The sequence below is a fragment of the Heptranchias perlo genome, chromosome 11, assembly GCF_035084215.1.
Source record: "Heptranchias perlo isolate sHepPer1 chromosome 11, sHepPer1.hap1, whole genome shotgun sequence".
Classification (NCBI taxonomy): Eukaryota; Metazoa; Chordata; class Chondrichthyes; order Hexanchiformes; family Hexanchidae; genus Heptranchias; species Heptranchias perlo.
The window spans coordinates 50,163,248-50,189,926 of record NC_090335.1 but is presented as its reverse complement, the minus strand read 5'-3'; the positions used below and the strand labels follow the sequence as shown (position 1 = coordinate 50,189,926).

The 26,679-nt window shown below is 41.2% G+C and overlaps 1 protein-coding gene and 1 long non-coding RNA gene across 7 annotated transcripts in view; one reads left to right on the top strand and one right to left on the bottom strand.

Annotated features, from left to right (window-relative positions):
• Positions 1 to 97: 97 nt before the first annotated feature.
• On the top strand, positions 98 to 24,275 carry LOC137327310 (uncharacterized). Of its 3 annotated transcripts, XR_010964422.1 has the most exons (4): positions 98 to 430; positions 2,032 to 3,569; positions 23,170 to 23,448; positions 23,553 to 24,275. It is a non-coding gene; the product is annotated as an uncharacterized lncRNA (long non-coding RNA). The 3 variants fall into 3 exon arrangements; XR_010964421.1 differs by having other exon boundaries at positions 23,170 to 24,275; XR_010964423.1 differs by having other exon boundaries at positions 98 to 446; positions 23,170 to 24,275.
• tmem39a (transmembrane protein 39A) overlaps positions 14,649 to 26,679 on the bottom strand; it is a 70,116-nt gene continuing 58,085 nt past the window's right edge. For all 4 annotated transcript variants that reach the window (XM_067992986.1, XM_067992987.1, XM_067992983.1 and 1 more), the window contains 5 exons: positions 26,207 to 26,361; positions 23,074 to 23,401; positions 18,846 to 19,033; positions 17,834 to 17,954; positions 14,649 to 15,442 (listed from right to left, as the gene is read on the bottom strand). In XM_067992986.1, the coding sequence (XP_067849087.1) occupies positions 15,209 to 15,442; positions 17,834 to 17,954; positions 18,846 to 19,033; positions 23,074 to 23,401; positions 26,207 to 26,361 (1,026 nt within the window). In that variant the 3' untranslated portion in view covers positions 14,649 to 15,208. The remainder of the gene's footprint in view (positions 15,443 to 17,833; positions 17,955 to 18,845; positions 19,034 to 23,073; positions 23,402 to 26,206; positions 26,362 to 26,679) is intronic.

Here is a 26,679-nt window from a genome sequence, read left to right as displayed (position 1 = left end):
CCACTCGCGCATGCTCACACGTCACCGAATAGCTTGCTGGGTAATCGGTGGGTTTTTTTCTCTCTCCCCCCCCCCACTCGCCCGAGGCGCACGGTGACGCATTGGACGCATGCGTAGGCCCACCACTCTTTGTCAACACGCCGCTTCTATGACGCAGCCGGGGAGCAGGCGAGGTTTGTTGGAGAAGAATCTGGAGCGTTTCGCCGCGAGGCCCGCCGATCAGCTGTACGTACATGAATGGGCGCGCGCACGAATGCAGCTGAAGGAGCCAGCAGCGGGAACAAGGGATTCAAAAGGAACCGTACATCAAGTATCCGAGAGTGACAGTCAAAATGGAGAATGAATCAGCCCGACCCTGCTTAGGATTGTGAATATCACCGTAGTATCTGGTGACTGCAGGGGAAATCTAGCACTGGAGATTCTGATGAAGGTTGCCCACGTAAAATGTCGTAACCCCGTCTATTCTTTTTACAGATACTGACCCATGTATTCCAGAAGGTTCTGTTATTATTTCAGATTTCCAGCATTGGCAGGTTTCCCTTTTTATTTTACTGCTTTATTTACTGCCATCTCTCTTCCAAGGATACCAGTTTTGAAGAATTTTTTTTTGTCTTTTTGGTCCTTTTCACCTTTATTGTTATTTCTTTTCCTCTTTGTCTGTGGTTCTTTTTGCACAGATCCACTTTTATACGAGTTCTAATACGAGTTTTATCTTTACAGATGCTGACTTGCTTTTATATTTCCAGCATTTTCTGTTCTTATTTCAGATTTCCAACATTTGCAGTTTTCCTTTGTATTATGAGACTGGAAACGTTGATTCATTTTTGTACTACATATCTGAAATGGATCCCATTCTCCAAGAATATTTCCAAGTGGCACCAAGGCTTGGGCTGTACACTTCAGCACCACTTCATAATGAGCTAGGTTGCCAACTTTCCCAGATTGTCCTGGAGTCTCCTGGAATTAAAAATTAATCTCCCAGGCACTCCTGCGAGAATAAAGGGCATTTTCTTCTCCCGTTTCACTCTGGCTGGAATCCCAATAAACAGCAGGGCTGTAACGTGCCCATGTTGCAACGTGGCCCTGGTACATGGTAAAACCAAAGCAATGGATAGAGCAGTTTCTGGGTGCAGAGAATTGTGGGTATTGTGGCTACCATTATTGACCGATTGCTGCAAGGATTAACATGTAGGGCAACCAATGGCAGGACTGTAGGAGGTAGGCGGTTGGAGGCTGGAGGTCGTGTGATGAAACCTCTTGTAATACAGTCCAACCAGAGTTTGCAACCCTATAATGAGCTAATTCAATTAATAACAACATGGACTTAAACAATGTCTTTAATGTAACAAAAATGTCCCAAAGCACAGGGAGGGTTGAGGGAAGGAGAGGAGAGCAAAGACCAAGCAGGAGTTGGAGGAAGAGACGGTGAACAGAGGTATGATCAAAGAGATAAGTTTTGAGGAGCTTTTTAACGTGGGGAGAGATGTAACAAGGTGGGTGGTTTTAGGAAGGGAATTCCAGAGATGGTTAAAGGCTGCCACCGCTGATGGAGCAGAATAACAGTCATACAGCAGATCAGTCAGAAGAGCAGAGGGTGCAAGCTCACTTTTGAAGACAAAAAGAAATCCATAAGCACTTTCCAAGTTACTGGGACCAAGAATCAAGCTACTGAGAAGTCAACACAAGTAGCGTCTCTATCGCTTTTCATAAGAGAGTGTGTACTCCACAATGGAAGAACAATACATGAATATTTAATTGAATATACTGAAGCCTTAGACGCAACAGACATAACTGCCTCGAGTCCAGGAAAAGTTAAGCAAGCACAAGGCTTTTCCATATGTAACAATATTAAGTCAAAAATGTTATGGGGTTCAAGCATGCATTAAAATGGTTGCCTCTGTGCTCCTCCAATTTTGGCCTCTTGTGCATCCCCGATTTTCATTGCTCCACCATTGGCAGCTGTGCCTTCAACTGCCTAGGCCCTAAGCTCTGGAATTCCCTCCCTAAACCTCTCTACCTCTCTCTCCACAGGATGCACTGCAGCAACTCGCCAAGGCTTCTTCGACAGACCTCCCAAACCCGCGACCTCTACCACCTAGAAGGACAAGAGCAGCAGGCACATGGGAACAACACCACCTGCACGTTCCCCTCCAAGTCACACACCATCCCGACTTGGAAATATATCGTCGTTCCTTCATCGTCGCTGGGTCAAAATCCTGGAACTCCCTTCCTAACAGCACTGTGGGAGAACCTTCACCACACGGACAGCAGCGGTTCAAGAAGGCGGCTCGCCACCACCTTCTCAAGGGCAATTAGGGATGGGCAATAAATGCTGGCCTCGCCAGCGACGCCCACATCCCATGAACAAATAAAAAAACACTCCTGAAAACCTACCTCTTTGACCTAGCTTTTGGTCACATGTCCTAATATCTCCTTATGTGGCTCAGTGTCAAATTCTGTTTGATAATCACTCTTGTGGAGCACCCCGGGGCGTTTTACTACATTAGAAGCGCTATATAAATGCAAGTCGTTGTTGATGAAGCCTTATATGTTGTTTGCAATGCTTATGGGCTCGTAACTACAATTGGCTTCTCGTGCCATGGCGCAAGTAGTGAATATGCTTGACACCACAAAGAAGATTGCCGCAGCACTGAGTTCTTTCATAAACTGCCAAAATGTCTTCTTTCAGAACTAAGAATTCAACAGTCTCCCCAGTGAAGATAGGAAAACTGCCAACTAAACGTCATCAATACCCATGGCAAAAAGCTCCAGATAGATAAGGCAGACAGATTCTCTTTCAAGAATTGATTAAAAAATACATAATGATTGTCAGTTCACTGAAGAAGATAGTAGAATTCAACAATGATACAGACAATTTCTGTATTCCTTCACCAAATTCGATTTTCTTGTGACTGTAGTGTAGATAACACTCTGTCCTTCACTAAAACCCCCACATGTGTACTTGCAACATGTGAAATTGATCTGACCCATGCTGCACGGAGGTCATATATTAAAGAACATTAAGTAATATTCCAATTTGCAAGTTTTCTGCACTATCGCAATGTGCAGGCTTGGACTAGGTTTGTTCACCAAGGAGTCAGTTTTTCCTACATGCTGAAAGCAAACACAATGTAGCAACATCAGTGCTACTAACCTTCAAGGATACTGCAGGGTCAATGTGTTCATTCCTTTTTTTCCACCCTGTTATTTCCAAACTGGTAGAAGGGCTTATTGAGTGTTGCCCTCAGCTCCTTGTTCAATACTTTGTTCCGTAAAAAAACTGTATTTTGTTCAGGATGTCTGAGCTCCACGGTGACTCTGAGATTGACTTCAGCAGCTTTGAAGAGTCCAAAATGGAGGTGCAGAGATGAAATATATGATGAACAAATGTACCAATACAGATCACGCAGATTGTTAGTTGCGGGGTCTAGAATGAAGGGGACATAGATACAAGATTTAAGATGGAGAGTAACCTGCATTGCTAAGAATGCCTGTATGAATGACTGAGGCTTCAGAAGGGCGTGACTAATCAGGAGATCCACTGCATTCAAGAAGATACAAGAAGAAGGGTAAGAAAAGCCTACCCAGCCAATCAAGCTTGCCCCATCCAGTTGATTGTGTAACGCAGTCCACCCACCCCTCTTGCAACCCTGACTCCTGATAAAGGCAAAACAAACAGAAAAATAAAACTGGCCAATATAGGAGAAACTTTAGAAAATTCCTGACTGTAAAACTCTTCTTTCAGGAACCTGTCAAGTTCCCTTTTACAAGACTGTGGTGATCATATTCTCACCACGGGCTCAGTTTTCAAACGGAGCCAGGGTGGTGGTGGGGGGGGGGGGGGGGGGGGTCAATTTGAGGTTGAGAAACCCATTAGTACAGGTTTCCCGGACGTCCTTACGATTTTGACGTAAGGATATCCTTTATTTTTTTTGTTGGTTTCCCGTCCGACTGACTGGCTGATTGACAGGCTGGTCTTAGTTGGCCGGGAGACCAGCCAGGGAGAGGATGTCTGCAGGTAAATTTTTGTTTGCATAGGTGGGCAAGGGGGTCGCGAGTCATGGGGGATGGGATCAGGTCAGTCATGGGGGGGGACGAGATTGGGGGTCATCGCGGGGGTCTGCAATCGTTGAGGGGGAGGATCAGGGTTGGAGGGGGAGGGTCGGAGGAGGAGGTCCGCAATCGGGGGTTGGGTGTCCGCAATCGGTGTGGGGGGGGTGGTCAGTGAAGGTAGGCTTGTTGGGCCTGGGAGAAGCACTCCTGCTCCTCCGGGCCCACAGGCTGTGATTTTCCATGCACTTACCTGCATGAGGCGTAAAACAGAAGGCCCGGGAATCCCGGCCCCCCGGGTTTGAAATGGGGAATTAGTTAAAAATGGAGGCCTGAAGCCTCCTTGAAAGGTTTTAAGGCCCGACCTGCCTCCTGGGAGCGGGTTGGTCGCCCGCCCCTCGTCCCGCCCCTGTGAAAACCTGAAATGGGCGGGTTGGGGGCGGGACCGAAATGATGGCAATTTTCAATGCCCCCCCGGCCCAACCCTCCTGTTTTTTACTTTGAAAATTGAGCCCCATGTCTCAGCAGTTTGGTACATTCTGTGAAAATCTAACCTAATTCTTTGCCTATGGATTTTATAGGTATGACCTCTACCATCATTATCCATTTTAAATAACTAACTAGACTATCCTATTCCTTCATTTTAAAAACTTCAATCATGTCCCTTCTAAACTTGTTTCTGCAAAGAAATTCTTGGAACCTATCCTCATATCCAAGCTCTAAGATTTGTTATCATCATGGTCACCCTCCTCTGCATCCTGTCCAGAGCCTTGATATCATTCACAATGTACAGGAAGCAAAACTGGGCACAAGGTGCATGTACCAGAACCTTCTATAACCCAAGTTTAGTCCCTTTAACATGTATTCAACCACTATCTCCAGGTCTCTTCTGATCTGTTTCCTTTAGCAGGTATTCCTGCATGTTAATAGTCATATCTGGAGTTTCCTAATCTCATTCGCAAGACACTGAAGTTACACCTGAAACATCCAATTTATCTAAAACAGCCTGCAAACTATTACTTTGTTCATGTGTTAGACTTGGCTCAGTGGTAGCATTCCCAAGCATTATTCGAAGAAGAGCAGGGGGTTTCTCCCAGTATTCTGGCCAATATTTATCCATCAACCAACATCACTAAAACAGATATCTGGTCCTGCATCTCACTGCTGTTTGTTGGACCTTGCTCTGTGCAAATTGACTGTGCAAATATATTTCCCTATATTACAACGGTGACTACACTTCAAAAGTACTTCATTGTCTGTAAAGCACTTTGGAATGTCCTGAGGTCATGAAAGGCACTATATAAAGTTCTTTGCTCTATATTACTAATCCCTGTACATATTTTTATATCATCCACAAATTTAAGAATGGTTTGGTTCAATAACTACATGTCACTTTTAATTCAGGCACTCTCCTAACACTATGTTCGAGCCAAATTAAGTTTCCATAGACAGACCAACATCTCTTTGATTTGAAATTTACACCTTTATGCATGCCATGAATAGGAATAATGGAACATGGGATTAACAATTAACCTTTTACCAAGATATATCACACCAAGGTTGCACTAGCTGCCCACTGTCCACTCCAAAAAGCAGAAAACATCATGCTGTTAGATCATAGTGTTCAATAGTAAAAAAATATTACATTTATTTACACTTTTTAATGACAAACAAAAAGGATATGGCAGAGAATCAGCAATACACTGCTTAACCAATAGGGAATTCAGGAGAAACTTCTTTACCTAGAGAGTAGATAGAATGTGGAACTCGCTACCACAAGGAGTAGTTGAGGAGACTGGCATAGATGCAGTTATGGGGAAGCTAGATAATCACATGAGGGAGAAAGGAATAGAAGGTTATGCCGATAGGGTTAGATGAAGTAGGGAAGGAGGAGGCTCGTGTGGAGCATAAACACCGGCATGGACCTGTTGGGCCAAATGGCCTGTTTCTGTGCCGTACATTCTGCGTAACGTAATCTACAAACTACGTTAAACTTTTTTGAAAAGTAGCGTCTAAGATCTTAGGCTCCTTTTCAGAATCTTTTAAGTATTTGAAGAATGTGACATGGGTGCAGTTCTGCTCATTGAGTTTCCTCTCACTGCTGTGATGTGGAAAGATGATTGAAGCAAGGGACCTGCAAAATAGAGAAAATCAGCAGCACGTACACTTCTGCATGCAGAATTTTCCCATCCCAGATCAAAGGAGTTCTTTAATAATAGGTATGTTTTTTTGAAGAAGCCCTGATTCTTTTTGAACAAGCAAGTATAATATTAATTATTTCTATCACTCAAGTAGATGAAATATGGACAGCAGCCTTTTCAATATCTGGAAAGTTCGTTACTAGTCCAGGCGTGAAATAAAAGTCTATTGGAATTTTTGTTTGCAGTGACACCTGATATATATCAAATAGCTTGACACTGATATAAGATTGCGAGCTGAGATGCATTCAAGATTTCAAAGCCAGGAGAGAATTTCTAATGCATTTAACAAGTAATGACTTCCCTCCAGGAGACTGGCTGGCATAGACAGCCCCACAGAAAACTATATATCTGTTGACAGTATTTCCATATTGCCTTAAAAGGGTAAGCTGTGGCTGTGCTAGCACTCTTATCTCTAAATCAGAAGGTTGTGGGTTTAAGCTCCACTTCAGAGATTTTAGCACAAAATCAAGGCTGACGCTCCAGTGTAGTATTGAGAGAGTGTTGTAATGTCAAATGTACTTCCTTGGCTGTAAAGCGTTTGGGGCGGCCTGAGGTCATGAATGCAAATCTTTCTTATATTGCCTTAATCCAGGCAGCTAGACAAAATAATACTTTTCAGAATGCAGCTGTTTAATTTTTAAATTCACAACATACTGGCCCATATAAAATTTCTATGATAAAGAAATAATAGAAATGTTACGGTTTGGAGCAAGATGGGACTCTGCTTTGGTCATTCACCTTGTTTGAAATCAACTTCAAACATGAATGTAGCAAATCCCAAGTATAGGGTAGCCCAGGTGGTCCAAGCTATCTGAAAGTTGACAGAATATTGGGTATGGATGTCTAGACAAACTTCACAGTCAGCATCATAGAGCTTATTAATGGAAGATTTCCTAGGAATCAGTAATGTTTCCTCTAGGCAGGATAACACGATTTGTGGCTAATATACTCTCCTAGGCAACAACCAGGGTATTATGCAGAATTTGGTTCTCCAGTAGGATAGATCACTCCTGGGTGACATTGAGATTGGATTGTTACTGTTCGTCATACCATTATCTGCAAGGTCAATAACCAATTATCAAAATTACAGCTGCACTTTCCAAGCAAAACTCTTAATCAAAAAAGATTGTGAAAATACATAAAGGAAACAGATTCTGGGAAAAGGACCTGGCCTCCAAGCTCGATTTATTGAGCGGTCAAATATAAGTTGAAATCTAACGCTAAGCAGACTCCACCTGATTTTGTTTTTTAAAAACCAGTAAGTATTGGGAATGGAATTCCTTTTCTTTTATCCTCCTGCAATCTCCTCTGTTGCATGTGAATTGTTCATTTTAATTGTCAGAATATCTTCAAGTGGTCCAAGTTCAATATTTCTGTGAATCCTGGCTCAAGATGTATGGAGCAACTCACTAAAATGGCTCAAACATTCCACTGATCCAGTAAATAGAAAATTACTCCGTTACTTTGAACCACTGTTCATTAGGAGGTATTTCCTCACTTTGGTTAGCTACAGCTGATCTCCATGAGTGGAATTCTGCCGCCAGGGTGTGGCTGAGGTCTGGACCCCTGATACGGAACCTTGTTGCCATACAGATCCTAAAAATATTGTTGAGAAAAAGCGTCGTTGAGACATGGTGACCTGCACCGTGGACCCATTCCGAGAAAAGCCTTAGGTTCTATTGTTGTATTTATAGCTATCCCAACAGTACTTATACCTGATTACTGAAAAGTCTGGAACCACTGAAAGGAATTTCCAGGAGTTTGGTCTGCAGCTCTGTCAGGACCTTAAGACAGACACTGGATGTAGACGCATTCAGCAGTAGATCATTCACTTAGAACTAGATAGCCAACTCCAGCCTGCATAAGGTCTTATAACAAAGTGAGGATAGATTCCCTAACCTAACAAACACTATATGGTTCTACCCACAGAAGACGTGAAGTTTTTGGACTGTGTCTTATCCATTAACAATATCATTAGGTTATTCTCATACAACGAGCTCTTTTGCAAAGATGCTACAATCCCCGAAACCTACTTGTTTTCACTGTCCAACAGGTTGTAATCGTGAAAGGGCACATCACTAAGCTTGTGCTGCATGTGGAAGATCACACTAGAATGAGGTACCAGTGCAAAATTCAAGTTCCATTGTGTATTTAGAAACATAAAAGACTTTGCAATACTGAACCAAAATGGGTTCACCTATTTCAAATCAGGAACTTCCTCCAGCTCTTTTAGCAGATGAGTTAATTGTCAACAACACAGGGGTTGGCAATTACTGAGATTGGTTTGCATTACTACAACATAATCAGACCCATCTCGAAACTACTGAGTGTTAAGCTACCTTTGGTATTAAATTAATATCAGAGATGCACCAAAATTATAATGAATGGAAAGAGATCAATCCCCCAAGGCTGCCTTCGAGACACACGACAACGCAAAATTGTCGAGCAGAAATTGATAGCCAAGTTCCGCACCCATGAGGACGGCCTCAACCGGGATCTTGGGTTCATGTCACGCTACACGTTACCCCACCAGCGAACAAATGTTATCTGTTTTTAATATAATGGGTCATTTGCTGGCTCTCTCTGCCTTCCGGATGTTTCTGCCTCTCTCTGTGTTTTTTTTTTCTCTGTTTTTTTTCCCTGTTTGTTTTTTTGTTGAATGTGTATTCGGAGGTTCTGCAGGTAACACCTCTCTGTCTGAACACGGTGATTGCCTTGGCAACGGGCAGTTGCAGGGGCAGTCTGTAAACACCATGTATTATTGTTCAATATGTATAAATGCGTAGGCTTCAAGGAGATCTTGAAACATTTGCCTGAGGAAGGAGAAAATCTCCGAAAGCTTGTGAATTTAAAATAAAATTGCTGGACTATAACTTGGTGTTGTAAAATTGTTTACAATTGTCAACCCCAGTCCATCACCGGCATCTCCACATCATAGAAATTTATAGCACAGAAGGAGACCATTTGGCCCATTGGGTCTATGCCGTCCAAAAAAGAGCCAGCCAGCCTAATCCCACTTTCCAGCTCTTGGTCTGTAGCCTTGTAGATTGCAGCACTTCAAGTTCATATCCAAGTACTTTTTAAATGTGATGACAGGTTTTGCCTCTACCACCCTTTCAGGTAGTGAGTTCCAGACCCAACCATCCTCTAGGTGAAAACATTTCTCCTCAACTCCCCTATAACCCTTCTACCAATTACTTTAATTCTATACCCCCTGGTTTTTGACCTCTCTAAGGGAAATAGGTCTTTCCTATCCGCTCTATCTCGGCCCCTCATAATTTTATACACCTCAATTAAATCTCCAGTCGTTGAGTACATTCAAGGCTGAGATAGATAGATTTTTGGACTCTAGGGAAATCAAGGGATATGGGGATCGGGCAGAAAAGTGGAGTTGAGGTTGAAGATCAGCCATGATCTGATCGAATGACAGAGCAGGCTCGAGGGGCCGTATAGCCTACTCCTGCTCCTATTTCTTATGTTCTCCTCACAGCCTCCTCTGTTCCAAAGGAACATATGACTCATGTTTATGTTTTGCATCAGATATTATAGTTTTCTTTGTAGAAAGAGCAATTATTGCTTTGACAGATCAGTCTATTGCAACAGAGGACATGATCTTAGATTATGCAGATAGTTTTCTTTAGGAAACATTTAAGATTGATGAGTCACACTTTGCATGCATGATTCACACTAAAGCACGTTTTCACCACCATGAAACTAATTGAAAACAATTCAGTTTTATATCAGGCAACCTTATTAGGTATCAAAATGGGTACCAAGAAGAAAAGTTAAAATAATGTGTCTGACTCACTCTTTAGGAGTGTCCTTAATTTGCTGTGTTAATCCTGTACGCTATCATTGAACCTAGAACTACATCTAATTAAAGCACAAGGTGACTAGGAATCACCATTAAATTAGAAGTAAAAACAGAAGATCCTGGAAATGTTCAGCAATGTTAAGCAGCATCTGTGGAGAAAGAAACAGAGTTATCGTTTCAGGTCGATGACCCTTCGTCAGAACTGGAAGAAGTTGAAGATTAAACAGTTTTTAAGCAAGTACAGAGCCGAGGGGAGGGGGAGGAAAGAACAAAAGGGAAGGTGCCTGACAGGGTGGATGATGGTGCAAGGCAAGGCAAGGAGGGTGGTAATGCGACAAGTAAAGAAACAAAAGATAGATCTAGAGGAGCTGTAAATGGCAACATCATAACCATTACCAACACCTGCTGTCCAAAAAAATGGGAGTAGTGGTTATGATCTGAAGTTAATGAAATCAATGTTGAGTCCAGAAGGTTGTAAAGTGCCTAAATGAAAAATGAGGTGCTGTTCCTCAAGCTTCTGTTGAGCTTCATTGGAATAGTGTAAGAGGTCAAGGACAGAGAGGTCATAGTGGGAGTGGGACGGGGAATTAAAATGGCAAGCAACTGGCAGGTCAGGGTCACACTTGGGGACTGAGTGGAGGTGTTCAGCAAAGCGATCACCCAATCTGCGTTTGGTCTCCCCAGTGTAGAGAAGACCGCATTGTGAGCAGCGAATACAGTATACTAAATTGAAAGAAGTACAAGTAAATTGCTGTTTCACCTGGAAGGAGTGTTTGGGGCCCTGGACGGTGGGAAGGAAGGAAGTGAAAGGGCAGGTGTTGCACCTCCTGCACTCGCACGGGAAGGTGTGGTGGGGAGGAGAGCGGGTGTTGGGGTTGATGGAAGAGTGGACCAGGGTGTCGCAGAGGGAACGTTCCCTTCAGAATGCTGAAAGGGGAGGGGACGGGAAGATGTGTTTGGTGCTGGAAATGGAGGAGGATGTTACGTTGAATGTGGAGGCTGGTGGGGTGGAAGGTGAGGACAAGGGGGACCCTATCATGGTTCTGGGAAGAAGGGGAAGGGGTGAAGGTAGAAGGTTTTGCCACGGTGTCTGGAGCCATATATAAAATGTTTCATCGACTGTTAACAGCACAGGAGGCGGCCATTTGGCCCATCGTGACAGTACCAGCTCTTTGAAAGAGCTATCCAATTAGTCCCACTCCCCTGCCCTTTCCTCATAGTCCTGCAAATTTTTCCCCTTCAAGTATTTATAAAGTTTAACTCTACATTCTGCATCGATCTCAAGTAAATTTTCTGCTGAATGGAAAGAAAATGTATTGCTAAGTACAATGTAATTGCACACAAGTGTCCTCAATAGCTTTGAGTCTGAGTCATAAGTAGTGAGGGGCAAAACAGTTATGTTCAACTGCATTCACCTAGCAAACAAATTTTAGTGTCAAAATCAGACTAGGAAATGTTGTTTCTATAAAGTTTATTCAGCATCATTGGAAGTAAGTTTTTTTTTAAAAACCTCATGGTGAAGTCAGAGAAGCCATTATCTAGCAGTAAAGATGTTTTTGTTTTAGGTAGGTCTCAAATGATTTACTAGAATGATTCCAAGGATGAGGGACTTTAGTTACATGGATAGACTGGAGAAGCTGGGGTTGTTCTCCTTGGAACAGAGAAGGATGAGAGGAGATTTGATAGAGATATTCAAAATCATGAGGGGTCTAGACAGAGTAGAGAGAAACTGTTCCCATTGTCAGAAGGGTCAAGAACCAGAGGGCATAGGTTGAAGTTGATTGGCAAAAGAACCAAAGGTGACATGAGGAAAAACTTTTTTACACAGCGAGTGGTTAGGATCTGGAATGCACTGCTCAAGGGGGTGGTGGAGACAGATTCAATCATGACCTTCAAAATGGAACTGGATAATTACTTGAAAGGAAAATATTTGCAGGGCTACGTGGAAAGGGCGGGGGAGCGGGACTAGCTAGATTGCTCTTGCATACAGCCGGCACGGACTCGATGGGCTGAATGGCCTCCTTCCATGCTGTAACCTTTCTATGATTTATAAAATTGCTGATAGCAACAGATGTTGGGGTTTATCTGCAAATGAACAAGAACACTAAAAAATGTGCCTTTCCAAAACTCCAGGCCTACAAAATTCAAACCGGACAACCCAGCAAGTAAGAAATAGAATACCTGGGCATTGAGGGCTGGATTGCAGAGCTTAAGCCACAGCTTGGATACTCCTGCTTTATTGCATCTTATTTGTCTTCAGTGTTCCAAAAACATTATAGATTTCTATCTGAATAATTCATACAGAAACACAAATTTGAACTAACCAAGAATAAATTTTAATGTATCACATATGGTATGAAGGCATCAGCGATCAGGCTGGTAACCCAACTCTACCTCACCAACACCTCTCTCGCCCCCTCAGATTTGTTATGCTGCTTGTCCGTTTTTCCAGTATTGGATGAACAGAAATTTCCTTCAATTAAATATTGAGAAGACCGAAGCCATCGTCTTCGGACCCTGCCACAAACTCTATTCCTCTCCCTGGCCACTGTCTGAAGCTGAACCAGACTGTTTGCAGGCTTGGTGTACTATTTGACCGAGCTGAGCTTCCGACCCTATAATCCTCTCCATCACCATGACTGCCTACTTCCACCTCCGTAACATTGTCCGTCTCTGCTCATCTGCTGCTGAAACCCTCATCCATGCCTTTGTTACCTCTAGACTCGACTATTCCAATGCTCTCCTGGCCAGCACGCTACATGGCGCCCTCCGTAAACTTGAGCTCATCCAAAACTCTGCTGCTTATATCCTAACTCGCACTAAGTCCCATTCACTCATCATCCCCGTGCTTGCTGACCTACACTGGCTCCCGGTCCTGCAATGCCTCTATTTTAAAATTCTCATCCTTGTTTTCAAATCCCTCCATAGTTTTACCTCTCCCTACCTCTACAACCTTTCAAGATCTCTGCACTCCAATTCTGGCCTCTTACACAACCCTGATTTTCATCACTCCACCATTGGTGCCTATGCCTTCAGCTGCCTAGGCCCTAAGCTCTGGCATACTCACCCTAAACCTCTCCTCCTTTAAGACGCTCCTTAAAACCTACCTCTTTGACCAAGCTTTTGGTCACCTGTCCCAATATCTCCTTGTGTAGCTAGGTATCAAATTTTTTATAAATGCAAGCTGTTGTTGAAAAGGCAGTATCGAGTTTATACACAAACATTTAGATTTTTCCCGCTATCCCTATTTCTCTACTTTAAAAAGAAATACAACCCATCATACTTCGTCCTTGAAGCAGAATGATGGAATATCATTGGCCAACATCACCCCTGCTGCTTTAAATGTCTTTAAGAAGATATGGTCATTTTTGGCAAGGATTGGGCTAGGTGCTCACGTGCAGGCAAGGGCAAGTAGATTTTCATGCAATAGATAAAAGCAGGAGTTATTCAAGCCAAGGACACAGGTGTACAAACACACACAAAACATGAATTTATATACAAGTAAGGTTTCAATGCCTTCACACTCAATATTACTGCTGTGAAGGTGTGGGAAATTAGCTTGCTTTATTGGATAAGTACATCTCCTTTCAACCACAGAGCAGAAAGTGCAGCCATGTGGTAATTGTCTTGTGTGGATAAGAAATAAAACTAAATAAAAATTTGGATTGGAAATTATTTTACATTTTAAACACAAACCATTCTGTAGACTGTGAAATTAACCATTTATGTTCTGCAGTAGGATTAACATACATTTTCTCAATGCTAGTTTATACAGAGATCAAATTCATACTATTATTAGACATTCTAAGAGATGTTCAATGAATTTAAAAAATATATGTATAATTTGAAAGCTGAAAAAATCTTCAGTAGTAAGAGTTTGAATCAAGGTCAGGACAGAAAGAGCAACTTACACAGTACGTGTTCATTCCAATCAAACATCAGCTGCACAATGTAAACAAGGTATTAAAAAGGCCTAAAAGTACAACACTGAAATGTGGACTATGTACTTAATCAATATGCAGTCTGTCACGCTCATAGCAAAAGCAATTATGAAAATTGAAACCTCAAACCACAGTACTGCTTGCTCTTTGTTCAAAGGCACGTACGTTCATCAGCATATCCAAAATGTGAAACTGACAGTAGAAATTTTAACACCTAAATGACCAACATCTCTAATACATTGCTCAATGATTTTTCCATTTTTAAACTCGGCTGCACCTCGGAAAAGTATAGCCTTAGTGGGAAAAGATCCTTCCTTGCTGAGATACTAATGATAGCTTTTGTAATGCCAACTAAATAAACAAAATCTGAAAGTGTGGTTGTTGAACTGTCAGTAACATCAAATCATATGGACAAGTGCCCCATGCTGTAGTCTTCAACACGTCTTCAGTTGAAGGCATGTCTGTAGCGAGCAAGACATAGAGCATCCTTCTTCCTCTGCTCCATCCATTATTTATTTGAAGAAACTTCAGCAGCCATATTAAGAACTGGTAGTTTTACATGATTTAAATAATGCAAGCATTCTTGACCACCCTAATTCACAGACACAAAGTCCAGCAAAAATAAATCCAATGAGTAAATAGTTTTAAAAAGCAAATTAGGAATGTTCTTTTTTATTGAAGTATTTTTTGAGGAGGTGGGATCATGTAAACAATATCATAATTGAAGAAGACTTTATTCACAGACACCATCTTGTAAACCCCTATTTATTAAAACAAGTTCACACATTTGAACATCAGTAAATGTGACCATTTACCATGAACACACAGCAGTTCCATTCATGTAAATGTTTAGACATCAATAGCCTAAATATGACCTCTTCATTCAAGGTGACAACATAAAGCAAAGAAAAATAAACTTCTCATTATCATCCTTTATTCCTCTGATCAATACTACACGTGTTGATTATTGCGATTATAAATGGCACTTGTCATATGGAGCAAAGCGCACACTTAGCTTATGAAGTTGCTAAGTAGACAAAAAATACAACTTGCTTATGCAAAGAACAATAGCTCTTCAAAATATCCAAGTATACAAAATATAAAATATTTTAAATATTTAAACACTGCATGAAAAATAGAAACCGTATCAAAATAATTTCTTTAAATCCTTTCCCCCTCCTCCTCTGTATTTTTTAGACTGGCTAATGAGATTTTAGTCCAATGGTGCCCAGAGGATAAGCATATGCTTTGCCCAGAACAATCCGGTCCCTTAGAAGTTTAAATAAGACGTAGTAATTACAAAACAGTATCAAAGCCAAGGAAAGTATATGGTTCCATTTTTCTGACCGAAGCAGAGAATATAGTTGATACAGCACCACGCTGCCTTCTATGAGGATGAGAAGATTCAGGATCCGTAATGGCTTATGAAATAAAAACTGTAAAAAAAATTAATGAAAAAAAATCAGTTCAACATTGGATCAGTGTAATTCAGATAGAGGTGTCAGAATAACAATGTGATATTATGTTTACAAATAGATTGGGAGGAAAAACTTAAGGCAATATAATCTAAGTGCTCAAGTCAACCCGCAAGCATGCTACACAAGCAGAATTCAAATCTTATGTACAGTTATGGTGTTAATTCGCTGATCTGTGACACTAACTTTTTTTTAAATTTGGGCAATGCAGACAAGGCTGCATTTATTGCCCACTCCTAGTTGCCCCGAGGTGGTGGTGGTGGGCCTTCTCCTTGAACCACCAGTCCTTGTGGTGATGGTGCTCCCACAAAGGCGTTAGGTAGGGAATTCCAGGATCTTGATCCAGTGAGGATAAAGGAATGGCAATATATATGCCCAATGGTGTGTGACTTGGAGGCGATTGTGTTCCCATGATCTTGCAGCTCTTGTCCTTCTTGATGGTAGAGGTCATGTGGCCAAGAGGTACCGTTGAAGTAAGCTTGGTGAGTTGCTGTAATGCATCCTGTAGATAATATATATTACAGCCATAGTGAAACATACTACAGCCACAGTGAGTCGGTGGTGGAGGAAGTGGATGTTGAGTCCAATGGCAAGTGTGCTGATCAAGCAGATTGTTGTTATGGATAGCTTTGAGCATCGTTGCAGCTGCACCCACCCAGGTGAGTGGAGAGTATTCCATCACACTCCTGACTTGATGTGGAGATGCCGGTGATGGACTGGGGTTGACAATTGTACAACACCAAGTTATAGTCCAGCAATTTTATTTGAAATTCACAAGCTTTCGGAGGCTTCCTCCTTCCTCAGGTGAATGTGTCCTGACTTGAGCCTTGTAGATCGTGAAGGTTCTGATGAGTCAGGAAGTGTGCCCATTCTCTGTCCTATTCTTGCTGGTCCGGTTAAGCTTCTGGACACTGGTGACCCCTAGGAGGTTGATGGTGGGAGTTGGCAACGATGGTGCAGTCAAAGGTCGGGGGTGGTGGTTAGGCCCATTCATGCTGGAGATGGTCATTGCTTGGCATTTTAGTGCGAATATTACATGCCACTCATTAGCCCCAAGCCTGGTTATTGTTCTGTTGAAGGCTGGCATGGGCAGCTTAATTAATGAAGGAGTTGTAAATGGAACTGAACAAGGTAGAATCTTTGGTGAACAGCTTCACTCCTGATCTTATGATGGGGGTGGAGGAAGGTCATTGATAAAAGCAGCTGAAGATGGTTGGCCAAGCAGACTTCCCAGAGGAATTCCTGCCAGAGGAAAAAAGATCTAGTCCATTGTGGAAAAAAATGTTGGTGCTACACCAAAGCAGTTGCTCGTAGTGCAGAGTAAAGCCATATGCACATTGAGCACGATACTGGAACCTTTATCTCCCTAGCTCACTCGTAGTAGCGTTGCAGGATTTCTGATGATGTCACACCACCCTCCGACGTTTTTGATACTTTATTACATTACTCTTCGGCAGTTAATCTACCACGACGGGACTGTTGAACACCGTCAGTTTTGACATTCACCTTAACGTTAGTAAGCTTGACTCAAAATGGCATTAAAAATACTCCTGACTAGACTATAATGTGCTGAATTCAGGAACCCTGCAGCTTGGACCAGTTACTAGTGGCTAAATGTATGACAATAATTTCAACACTCAACAATGGCAACATGAAGAGCAGTTTCACTAGTACTATTGCACTATTCTTCATCTCAGCAGTGAAGTAATGACACAGAACCTGAAGTAATGGATTTTTGCCACTAAACTAGATTTACAAAGTGCACTGGGAATATCTACCAGAAGAACATCACTAACAACTGACTAGTTAAAAAGTCAGCTAGATTAAGGGAATGAAGATCTGTTTCAGATGAGAGCTGAATGTTACAGTGTAACAGAATACAGTCCTTTCACTGCTTGAATACCTGAATCCAGCAAAAAGGGGGAATTGAGATCTCCATTAACCGATGGGGGCTGGGTGATGCAGTGTATTTAAACATTTAATTGCAGATTTAAGAAAAAGGCAACTAAACAAGGGATGAGATCAGTGAATAATTGGTCCTGGCTAGGGAGTGGGGAAGGCCAGAGAGAAGAGGGAAAGAAACAAAGTGGTGGTCAAATTTTTTTTTTTACGAAGAATGGAAAAAGTAGTTAAGTGGGATTTCAATTTTACCACTATTGGCAGTTCAAAAGGTTACTGCCAGATAAAATAACCCAAATCCACTGCACAAAAAGTTTAGATGTACTGCATCTAATGTGCTCCACTGAACTGGTTGATCCCACTGCAATGTAAAGTTCATTAAACATTCCAATCTCTAAAATATCTATTCCTCAACCTTGAAGAATTACTTCAAAAGCAGTGAGAACTACTTACATAAAATCTGGCATGTGAAACATCAGAAGGCACTGCTACATTATACGGTCCTACAGCTTTATAAAGGCATCGATTGTGTCGTACCAGCACACCCTGTGGCCAAATCGTTGTTTCAGACCATCTAAAAGGAAAATGAAATGTGTTTATATAACATAATTAAACATAACTTGTCTTATCACCACCTCACTTTGCCTTTCACCATCACTTTTGTCATTTAATCAATCACAGACTTCTCCCATATGTTCTTTTCCTGTCCCCCAACCTCCTTTTCCCTGGCTCTGAACTTGCTTAAAAGCCATTCATCTCTACCATTGTTCAGTTCTGATGAAAGATAATCGACCTGAATCGTTAACTATTTCTCTCCACAGACACTGCCAGACCTGCTGAGTGTTTCCAGCATGTTCAGTTTTTTTTTTCCAGATTTCCAGCTAATTATTCTCAAGGTCCTTAGGTAAATAAGATGTGGCATCATATTTCACTAATTAATCTAGTTAAACTTCAGACAGATTAAAAGGAACTCTCCATCTTGCTTTCTGTTGCCCTCCAAGTACAAAATCTAATCACGTTTGACCCAGTGGATTGCCCATAATGCTGTAGAGAATCAGTCACGCTGAGTGGGTATTCGAAACAAGTCTGTGTGGAAAGTATTGCGTACAGTGGAAAGAGTTTGATTTTCTGATCAATCTGTAATGCATGGGATGTTGCCATAAACAGGCAAGCAAGTATATCCACTGTTTGTCTCAGTGATCCTAAAACAAGAATTAAATATGTCTACATAGTTTTACAATTCAAATTAACAAAGTTAAACAACTATCTTACCAATAGGCTAGACCAGAAGTTTTAAGTAGCATGTGCCATTGACAGTGGTTTTCCTATTTAGTTTACCAATACTGGTCTATAATCTACCAACATCAAATAATGGAGGCATTCTCTGTCCAATTTAATGTTTTCAATTAGTACAGGATACTCTAGCCAGGTTATTTAAATAGAACTGAATGAATACAATACTTACATGTGTTGCGGTGTGTTACTGAAAGAACCATGTTCCATCTTCTGCCATTTCCCCAGGTGAGCAGCTGATTTATGGAGTAGATCACAATACCTGGGTGGCAGCAGCTGGCTCATCAACATCACAAAGGCATTTACCCAAACCATGATAAGATGTTCACAGGACCACCGCATGTCATAGTACTGTGTACTCTGCAACAGAGAGTCAAGTTTTAAACATCAGTGCTTCAAGAACGACTTTGAACAACTAATTGTTTAGCCAGTGAGTTTTGGCAGCTACTTAAAAACAAACAGTGGGATACAGTTTATCCAAACAGTTTGAGAAACACTCCTGTTTAGAAACCTGAATAATTAGAATACCCGATCATGCATTAAATCTAATGTTGCATCGTACAATATTAATTCAGCACGAAAAGCAACTTTGTTTGATAAAATTATACACAGAGCATGCTGGCAGGTCCAGCCAGTTCATATTATTGGCTTCTTACTACAAATAAAATGATTCTTTGGCAAAGGTGTAACCCAGGTAGTTTACAAGGATAGTTTGGAAACAGCACCTATACTAAAGGTCTGACACCTCCTTGTACAGTTTCTTCCCCACAGCGCACAATTAAAAAATTGGGGAGGAAAATGTGATGGCATTTCTCTCATTGAGTAGGTAAATGCACTGTGGGGTGTTTCTGTACCATATAGACCAAGAAGGTTCCTGGTTTTCCTGAGCTGCACTGAGTTAGCTGGCCTCCTCTAGGCAACAGTTTTAAACAGTTACAGCTGGATTTTATTTTTGGGGGGGGGGGGGGGGGTGGGGGCGGGGGCAGGAAGGGAGGAGAAGGAGAAAGAGAAAGAGGAGAATATTGGGGGGGGGAGTGGGGGGGGCGGTGGAGGGGAAAGGACAGCCGAGGTTCCCACTCGGGATCACTGCCAGCACAATGTCGGTGCAAGAACATTGATTCAGTACAAGATCAGGCTTAGCTGTATTGGCCTTCATGGTCGAACAGGAATGCCGATACTCACACAAAGAATGGCTACAGATGAGGCAATGGGGCTGCTGCCATCTTTGGTGCTGGATCCACTGCTTTCAGAAGAGGAAAGAAGAGAAAAACTGGAAAAAATGATGAACGCCCATTTTCAATTTCTACCTAAACTCTTGGTAGAGGCAGTCTCCCAGTCATTTTAAAAACTTCCCCAAATCACTTCACAGTGGAGGTTTGAAAAAGCGGTGCGTTTAACACTGTAAACTAATTGTTGAAACAAGTGCTTTATTTTTAAACATTGTGTAATTTGTACTTTCCACTAAATTTTTTGTTATCACTACAATTTAACGCAAATGTATAGATTTACATAGCAAGAAGGCAGATATCATTGTAAAACAGAACTTTTTACTGAGCCCTCCAACAAGCTACCCACTGCCCCCACCACTTCTAGTACTTAACACAGGAAATTGAGATTTGCAGATGATGCGAGAATCACAGCTCCAGCATATATATTGCAATCACTCAAGGCTGCCATCATGATGTCACTTGCTACAGGGCAAACCACTATAATTTGCAATAATAATTCCACATCACACACCATCTCAATACTAATTTATTTTTAAACTAAATTTACCTTTGGTGATTAAAAGTAGAATAGCAGAAAGGGAAAATCCAATCACTAGAATTTCATTAAAGAGTCACTTTAAAAAAAAAAATTAATCATGAAAAGTTTTAATAAGTATGTATTATTCCATCATATTTTATAAATAGTCAATTTCTAAATTAGTCTCCATCCCCACTCCAAGCACCATTACTAGACATCCTACAACACTGTTCTATCTAAAGAATACTAGGTGTTCTCTGGGAGCAGATTTACTTTGTCTAACTTTTTTTTAAAGCCATGGAAGAAAAATACCTTGCCACTAACTAATAATCTTGGCTGAGGTGGGGTTTAACCAACCAAATCTTTTGCTTAAATTCATTAAATTAGTGTTTGAGATGAATAAACCAGGTATTTGCAAGAGCAAGTTAAGCTTGGGTTGAATCAGAGATATGGTTCAGCTCAGATGCAGTTTCAGCCAAACTGCAAATTAAGATGTTCCCTTGAGATCGGTGAAAAAGAAACGTAATGACTGCACACCAAGACTTCAACAAACTCAAATCACTGGATCAGCAACAGCATGAATCACAATAATGGCTCATTGCTGTGGCACTGGCCATACAGAACAAGATCAGGTTCAAGTTTAAGTGTTGAACTGACTGATCTCAGCTGAGATGGGGGGGGGGGGGTGCGCAGAGGAAAAGAGGGGATGCCAACAGCTAACATTCCCACTTCTGATCTCTATTCAGCAATCTCTGCTAGAGGTGTGCATAGGGTGAGGACATCAGGGAAAGGCAAAGTCAGGCTAGGCTATGAACATCCCCACAGTCAAATAACCTGCTAACATTCACTGGCAAAGTTTACATAAGGTCATCTGGGCACAGTGCTGAAAGGCTTTTTAAAAAAAATGTGTTCATGCGATGTGGGTGTCACTGGCAAGGCCAGCATTTATTGCCCATCCCTAATTGCCCTTGAGAAGTTGGTGGTGAGTCGCCTTCTTGAACCGCTATCTTAACCTGTAGAACCGTATTGCGACATTGGTTATCATCTTCAGGAGATGAGGAGAAAGAAAAATAGAAATTTAAAGAAAAGACAACACTAAGTCCTTTGGCCGTTCTGCTAGTGTTCTGGTGAATCAATGCACTAATTTATGGAAGTGCAGACAATGATATTCCAAGCCAAAGAGCTGGATTCAAAATAAGTAGGCATATTTGCTACCTCAGTCTTATACATTCATTCATTTTCTCGAAGTACATTACTGGTACCTACATTAAAAAAAATAGGTTTTGCAACTCATCTGTGGGTTTCTGTTTGCTTGCTTTTTGGAGCAGAGGTTGGCTTGGCTGTCTCTGGGCTTCTCTGTCCTAAACGTGGTGTTGTTTTGTTTAGATTTTTAAAACTTTTTTGTTGCTATTAAAATGGATTGATGGGGAACTCTACATAAATTCTTCCCAGGCTCTCTTGTTGGTCACATTTATATTAATGATTTAAAAAAATCATTGAGTTTCAAAAAGTGAAATTACATAGAGGCTTTAGGAATTTGTTCCAAATTGGAATAACCACCATAAAGACCTTGAATACAAAACACCTGACTAGCAAAATCTAATATTTATGTTTAGCTAGTTACATTCCCAATGACTAGTGCAACATACTCTCAAAGCAAAATTTTTGGTCAAACCACATTTTCAGCAGTAAATTTGCAACTGCTGAGAGTACTCTCTCTACTCTAACTATGGTACTTCTTCATTGGCACTGGTTCCACTAGACGCTTCTGCTCAAGACAGCAGAAGATATTTGTACTCTCATCTTTGGCTCAGTGGTATCACTTGCCTCTGAGTCAGAAGGTTCTGGGTTCAAGTCCCACCCCAGAGACTTGAGCACATAAACCAGACTGACACTGCAGTGCAGTACTGAGGGAGTGCTGCACTTTCAGATGAGACGTAAAACAGAGGTCCCTGTCTGCCGGACGGGAAAGATCCCATGGCACTATTTGGATGAAAAGCGCTTTGGGATGTCCTGAGGTACTGAAAGGCACTATATAAATGTAAGTTTTTTCTTCTTTCTTTACTGGAAGTGATCGAAGGTAGTAATTAATGCCAGGGGTTACAACCAGAAGTATTTATATTTTGTAATTTGGCTTTTTGCAATTGTGCTTTGATGTGGATTGGTTGACATAAAATTTTAATTTAGAAGCGAAAAAATACTTTGCAGCTCACTTAAAAAAAAATTGAACTCAATGGCCTATATTCAGGTGGGCAGGCAGATTATTAGCTGCAGACAAGTCTGGATCCTCATCCCAACTATTTCCCATTAGAGTGATGAGATCCATATTTATACATTTTCATTTGCAAGCAGAATTCATGAAAACTGGGAAGGAAAAAAAATGAACAAAGCCAACATAGTGGAATGTCTAGTCTGGCAGTAAAAAATAGGCCAGAAACAGCTCTCCACTTGTCTATTCAACATAGCTGAAACACTGCACAGATAAAGACAAGGCTTTGTACACTTAACAGTAGCATTTGCTTAAATTCAGCCTTTCTCCCCAATTTGATTTACAGTAGATAATAAGTCAACATATCTGTTCTGCCCACTTCAATAGGTATATATAATGTAGAAAAGGTCATTTGTGTTGGAGAAAAAAACCTGGGTAAACTCACCTTAACAAAACAAAGAGGCAAAAATGCTACATAGTAGGCACTAAACAGTGAATTGAAGAGAACTTCTTTTATCCTTTTATTAAAATCTGCTTTCAGACATTCCACCTCGTTTCGAATAAGATCTGGGGAGAGCGGGCAAGTGTGAACGGGGATGGAGGTCGGATTATTAAACTGTTCTCTGAATGATTCTCGGAGGAGTGTGAAGAAATCCTTTGGCCTGACCATGACAGTTTCCAGCTGGTCATTTAACAGGAAGCCACAATCTGCTGGTAACGGTTGAGTCCGAATTTCCTGGTGGAAGCAACACAGTGGCACATAAACACCGAATCTGAAAAAGAAAGGAACAAATCAGTATCAGTGCCTGAAATTAAAAATGTAATTGTAATCCTGTTAAAAGTAGACATTGGTAGATCTAGAGGAAATTAACAGAGTTAACTTGTCAAATCAGCCCAGTTTAATCATTGCCTTTCATTATTCAGAGCCTGTTCCATGGACGACTGGTGGCATTGCAACAGCAACGCGTGAATCTCAAGGTGTTAATTACATATTTGAACTGGTTTGGCTCAGATTACTTTTTCATTTCAGAGTCAACTGCTGTTTACTCAGGCTATAATATTGAATGGCTGCTGCTTTGGATTGGTATCTAATCAAGGATTGATGCAGGCTAAACGTCACCTCAGTGCTGATGTTTTAATGACAAAGGAAAAACTCTAACCAGGAAATTTCCTAAGATTTCTCTATCAGTATGAGGGCTTCTGCTTAACCTGACATGTCAGATCACCACATTTGTGAAGTACAGTTTTTTGTTACAGGAAGTTTACGATCAATCGGTAACATTGTCAGCATATGTTAGGAAGGAAGTACTTTGCACTACAAGTACTTCCTAGAGAATATTCTCCACTTTAAAAATCAAGCCACTGTTCCATGCGTTAGATTTAGTATAAAACAACAAATTCCACAATAAATTATTTAATAATGCATGTCTCCCCATAATCATCTTTTGTCTCTTCCACTTCTCCCCCATGAAAATAAACCAAGCTCTTTCAACAAGTTTTCACAGACGAAAACTGATTCAGGATTCCAGTAATTTTTGTTTGCAGGTACAAGGACCAGAAAGAGGATACAGCATTCAACTAATAATCTGTTAACACAACTTCGGCTGACTTGTATGTTACATTCCGTGCACAATAAAGATGTTTACTTTATCATCTCACATTGTGCATACAGTTCTACTGATCAATCCACTTCCATTCTCTCAGCTGTGTGTGTTCCACCTTTAGTAATCCACTCAAATGTCTTAGCTTAAAAACTCATTTTGGAATTTTCCTGTGGACATAGCAAGACTGTATGTCTCAGTGAGCAGCTGAGACATCCAGTCCTACAGGTTCCAGGATTGATCACAGTTCTGTGATGAGCTAGCTGACGTCAAGTGGATCAGCAGTAGGGCCACTACAATAAGCTTTAGCACTCTAGATAAGGAGAGGGAATAAAAACTCAGGAAAGGTTTCCATTCCTGACTGTTACCAGCAGTCTCTGCTTAAATCAGTGTGTAGTGTCAGGGTTGGACTCAGCTGTGATACCTCTTGTCATCAAATAGTAAACCAATATTTAGTCAAGACTTACACTTGAATAAATTACCATTTGATTAAGGTACTAGGAGCCAAGGAACTCTACTCCAGCAAAGAGTCAACATCTTCAGGAGAGATGGAGAGAAAATTGGCAAGCAAAGAGGGGAAGAAACCTAATTTTAAGCAACAAAAAAAAACCCCTCATCTGAGGCAGACAAGTTCAAGTGATAGGCAGTTCTGGGTCCCCCATGTAATGCATCATACCCTCTGCTGGCAATCCAGAGGTGCAGCACTTGTTCAAATTTTCTCTCCCTCAGCCAAGTACATGGGTCCATTGCTCAACACAGCCAAGATCAGATGCTTACAGAAAAAATGACAAACAACATATTGTAGGACCAGCTCACATGCTTCTATGCTGATCTGTAAATTTAAACTTTATATCTGGCAATGCTAAGTGTTCTTTAATTGAAAAATTCAGATGAACAGCTAGGATGATAAAACAAAAACAAACCACTCATTCACTGACAGGCCTTGCCTAGTTAACCTTTGCTTTTCTTTGGAAGGGTCTCAAACAAAACAAAAATTCAGCCGTATTTTGTAGGTAAGTTGGCACTACAGTCAAGTTCTATACAAAGCAATTGATTTAAAGAATCCCCCAGCAAATTACAGCTACTTTATGATTCTATTATAATCAAAGCACAGAAAGAGCCAGTCAGCTCATCATGCCTGTGCTGGCTCTTTGAAAGAGCTATTAGTCCACTCGCCCGCTCTTTCCCCATAGCCCCGCAAATTTTTCCTTTTCAAGTATTTATCCAATTCCCTTTTGAAAGTTACTATTGAATTTGTTTCCCTTTCAGGCAGTGCATTCCAGACCATAACTCGCTACGTTAAAAAAATTCTCATCTGGCCCCTGGTTCTTTTGTTAATTATCTTAAATCTTGTGCCCTCTGGTTATTGACCCTCTTTCCAGTGGAAACAGTTTCTCCCTTCTCTGTCAAAACCCGTCATAATTTGAACACCTCCATCAAATCTCCTCTTAACCTTCTCTGCTTAGAGAACAACCCAGCTTCTCCAGTCTCTCCACATAACTGAAGTCCCTCATCCCTGGGACCATTCTAGTTAATTTCCACTACACCCTCTCCAAGGCCTTGGCATCCTTACTAAAGTGTTGCGTCCAGAATTGGAGACAATACTCTGGCTGAGGCCTAACCGGTGATTCATAAAGGTTTAGCATAGCTTCCTTGCTTTGTACTCTATGCCTATTTATAAAGCCAAGGACCCTGTATGCTTTTTTAACGTGTCCTGCCACTTTCAATATAGACACCCATATGTGTCTTGAGGATTCCTTCCACCCCCTCCACCCCGGCCCCCCAACACAAGACTACAGAATTTCAAGAGGATCACAATTAGGGGCGCCACTCAGATTGTATCTTTTAACACTGCTGTAGAAAAACAGCTGGAAGATTTATAAAAATAAATTTACATGAGGTATTTAGAAGTCACAACATAAAAATTATTTCTTCTCTCATTAGCCAGCAGCAAAACATTTATAAAAGAATACTTACGGGTATCCGAGAAACAGGAGATTTAGCACAGAATGATTCCTAAAAAGATTGACGAGTGTCCAGCACAGAACCCAGCCACACAACGTGAGAAGTACCAAACGAGCCACTATCAACAAAGTATACCGCACTACAGAGGTTGTACTGGTTTGAGAGGCCTGCAAGGAAGAATTACATTAACTGGCAAGATTCAAAATTTGAATAGTGTGTAGATTAAAATGACATGGTGCATCAATTTAGGAAAGTAATATACCAAATAAGCAGAAAACCTGCACCATCAGTTCTATACATAAAATTTGCAAATAACTACTGCTGGAATATCTACACAAGTACTGCTGCTTTCTTGGAAGTCAGCCCCACAGATAGGAGGAAAATCACAATCACAACAGCAATCATTTACCTCTAGCAGCTTCAAGACAAAAAACTTGAACAGCATCAGTCGTATTTTTATTTTCAACAAACCACACAATTGTCTA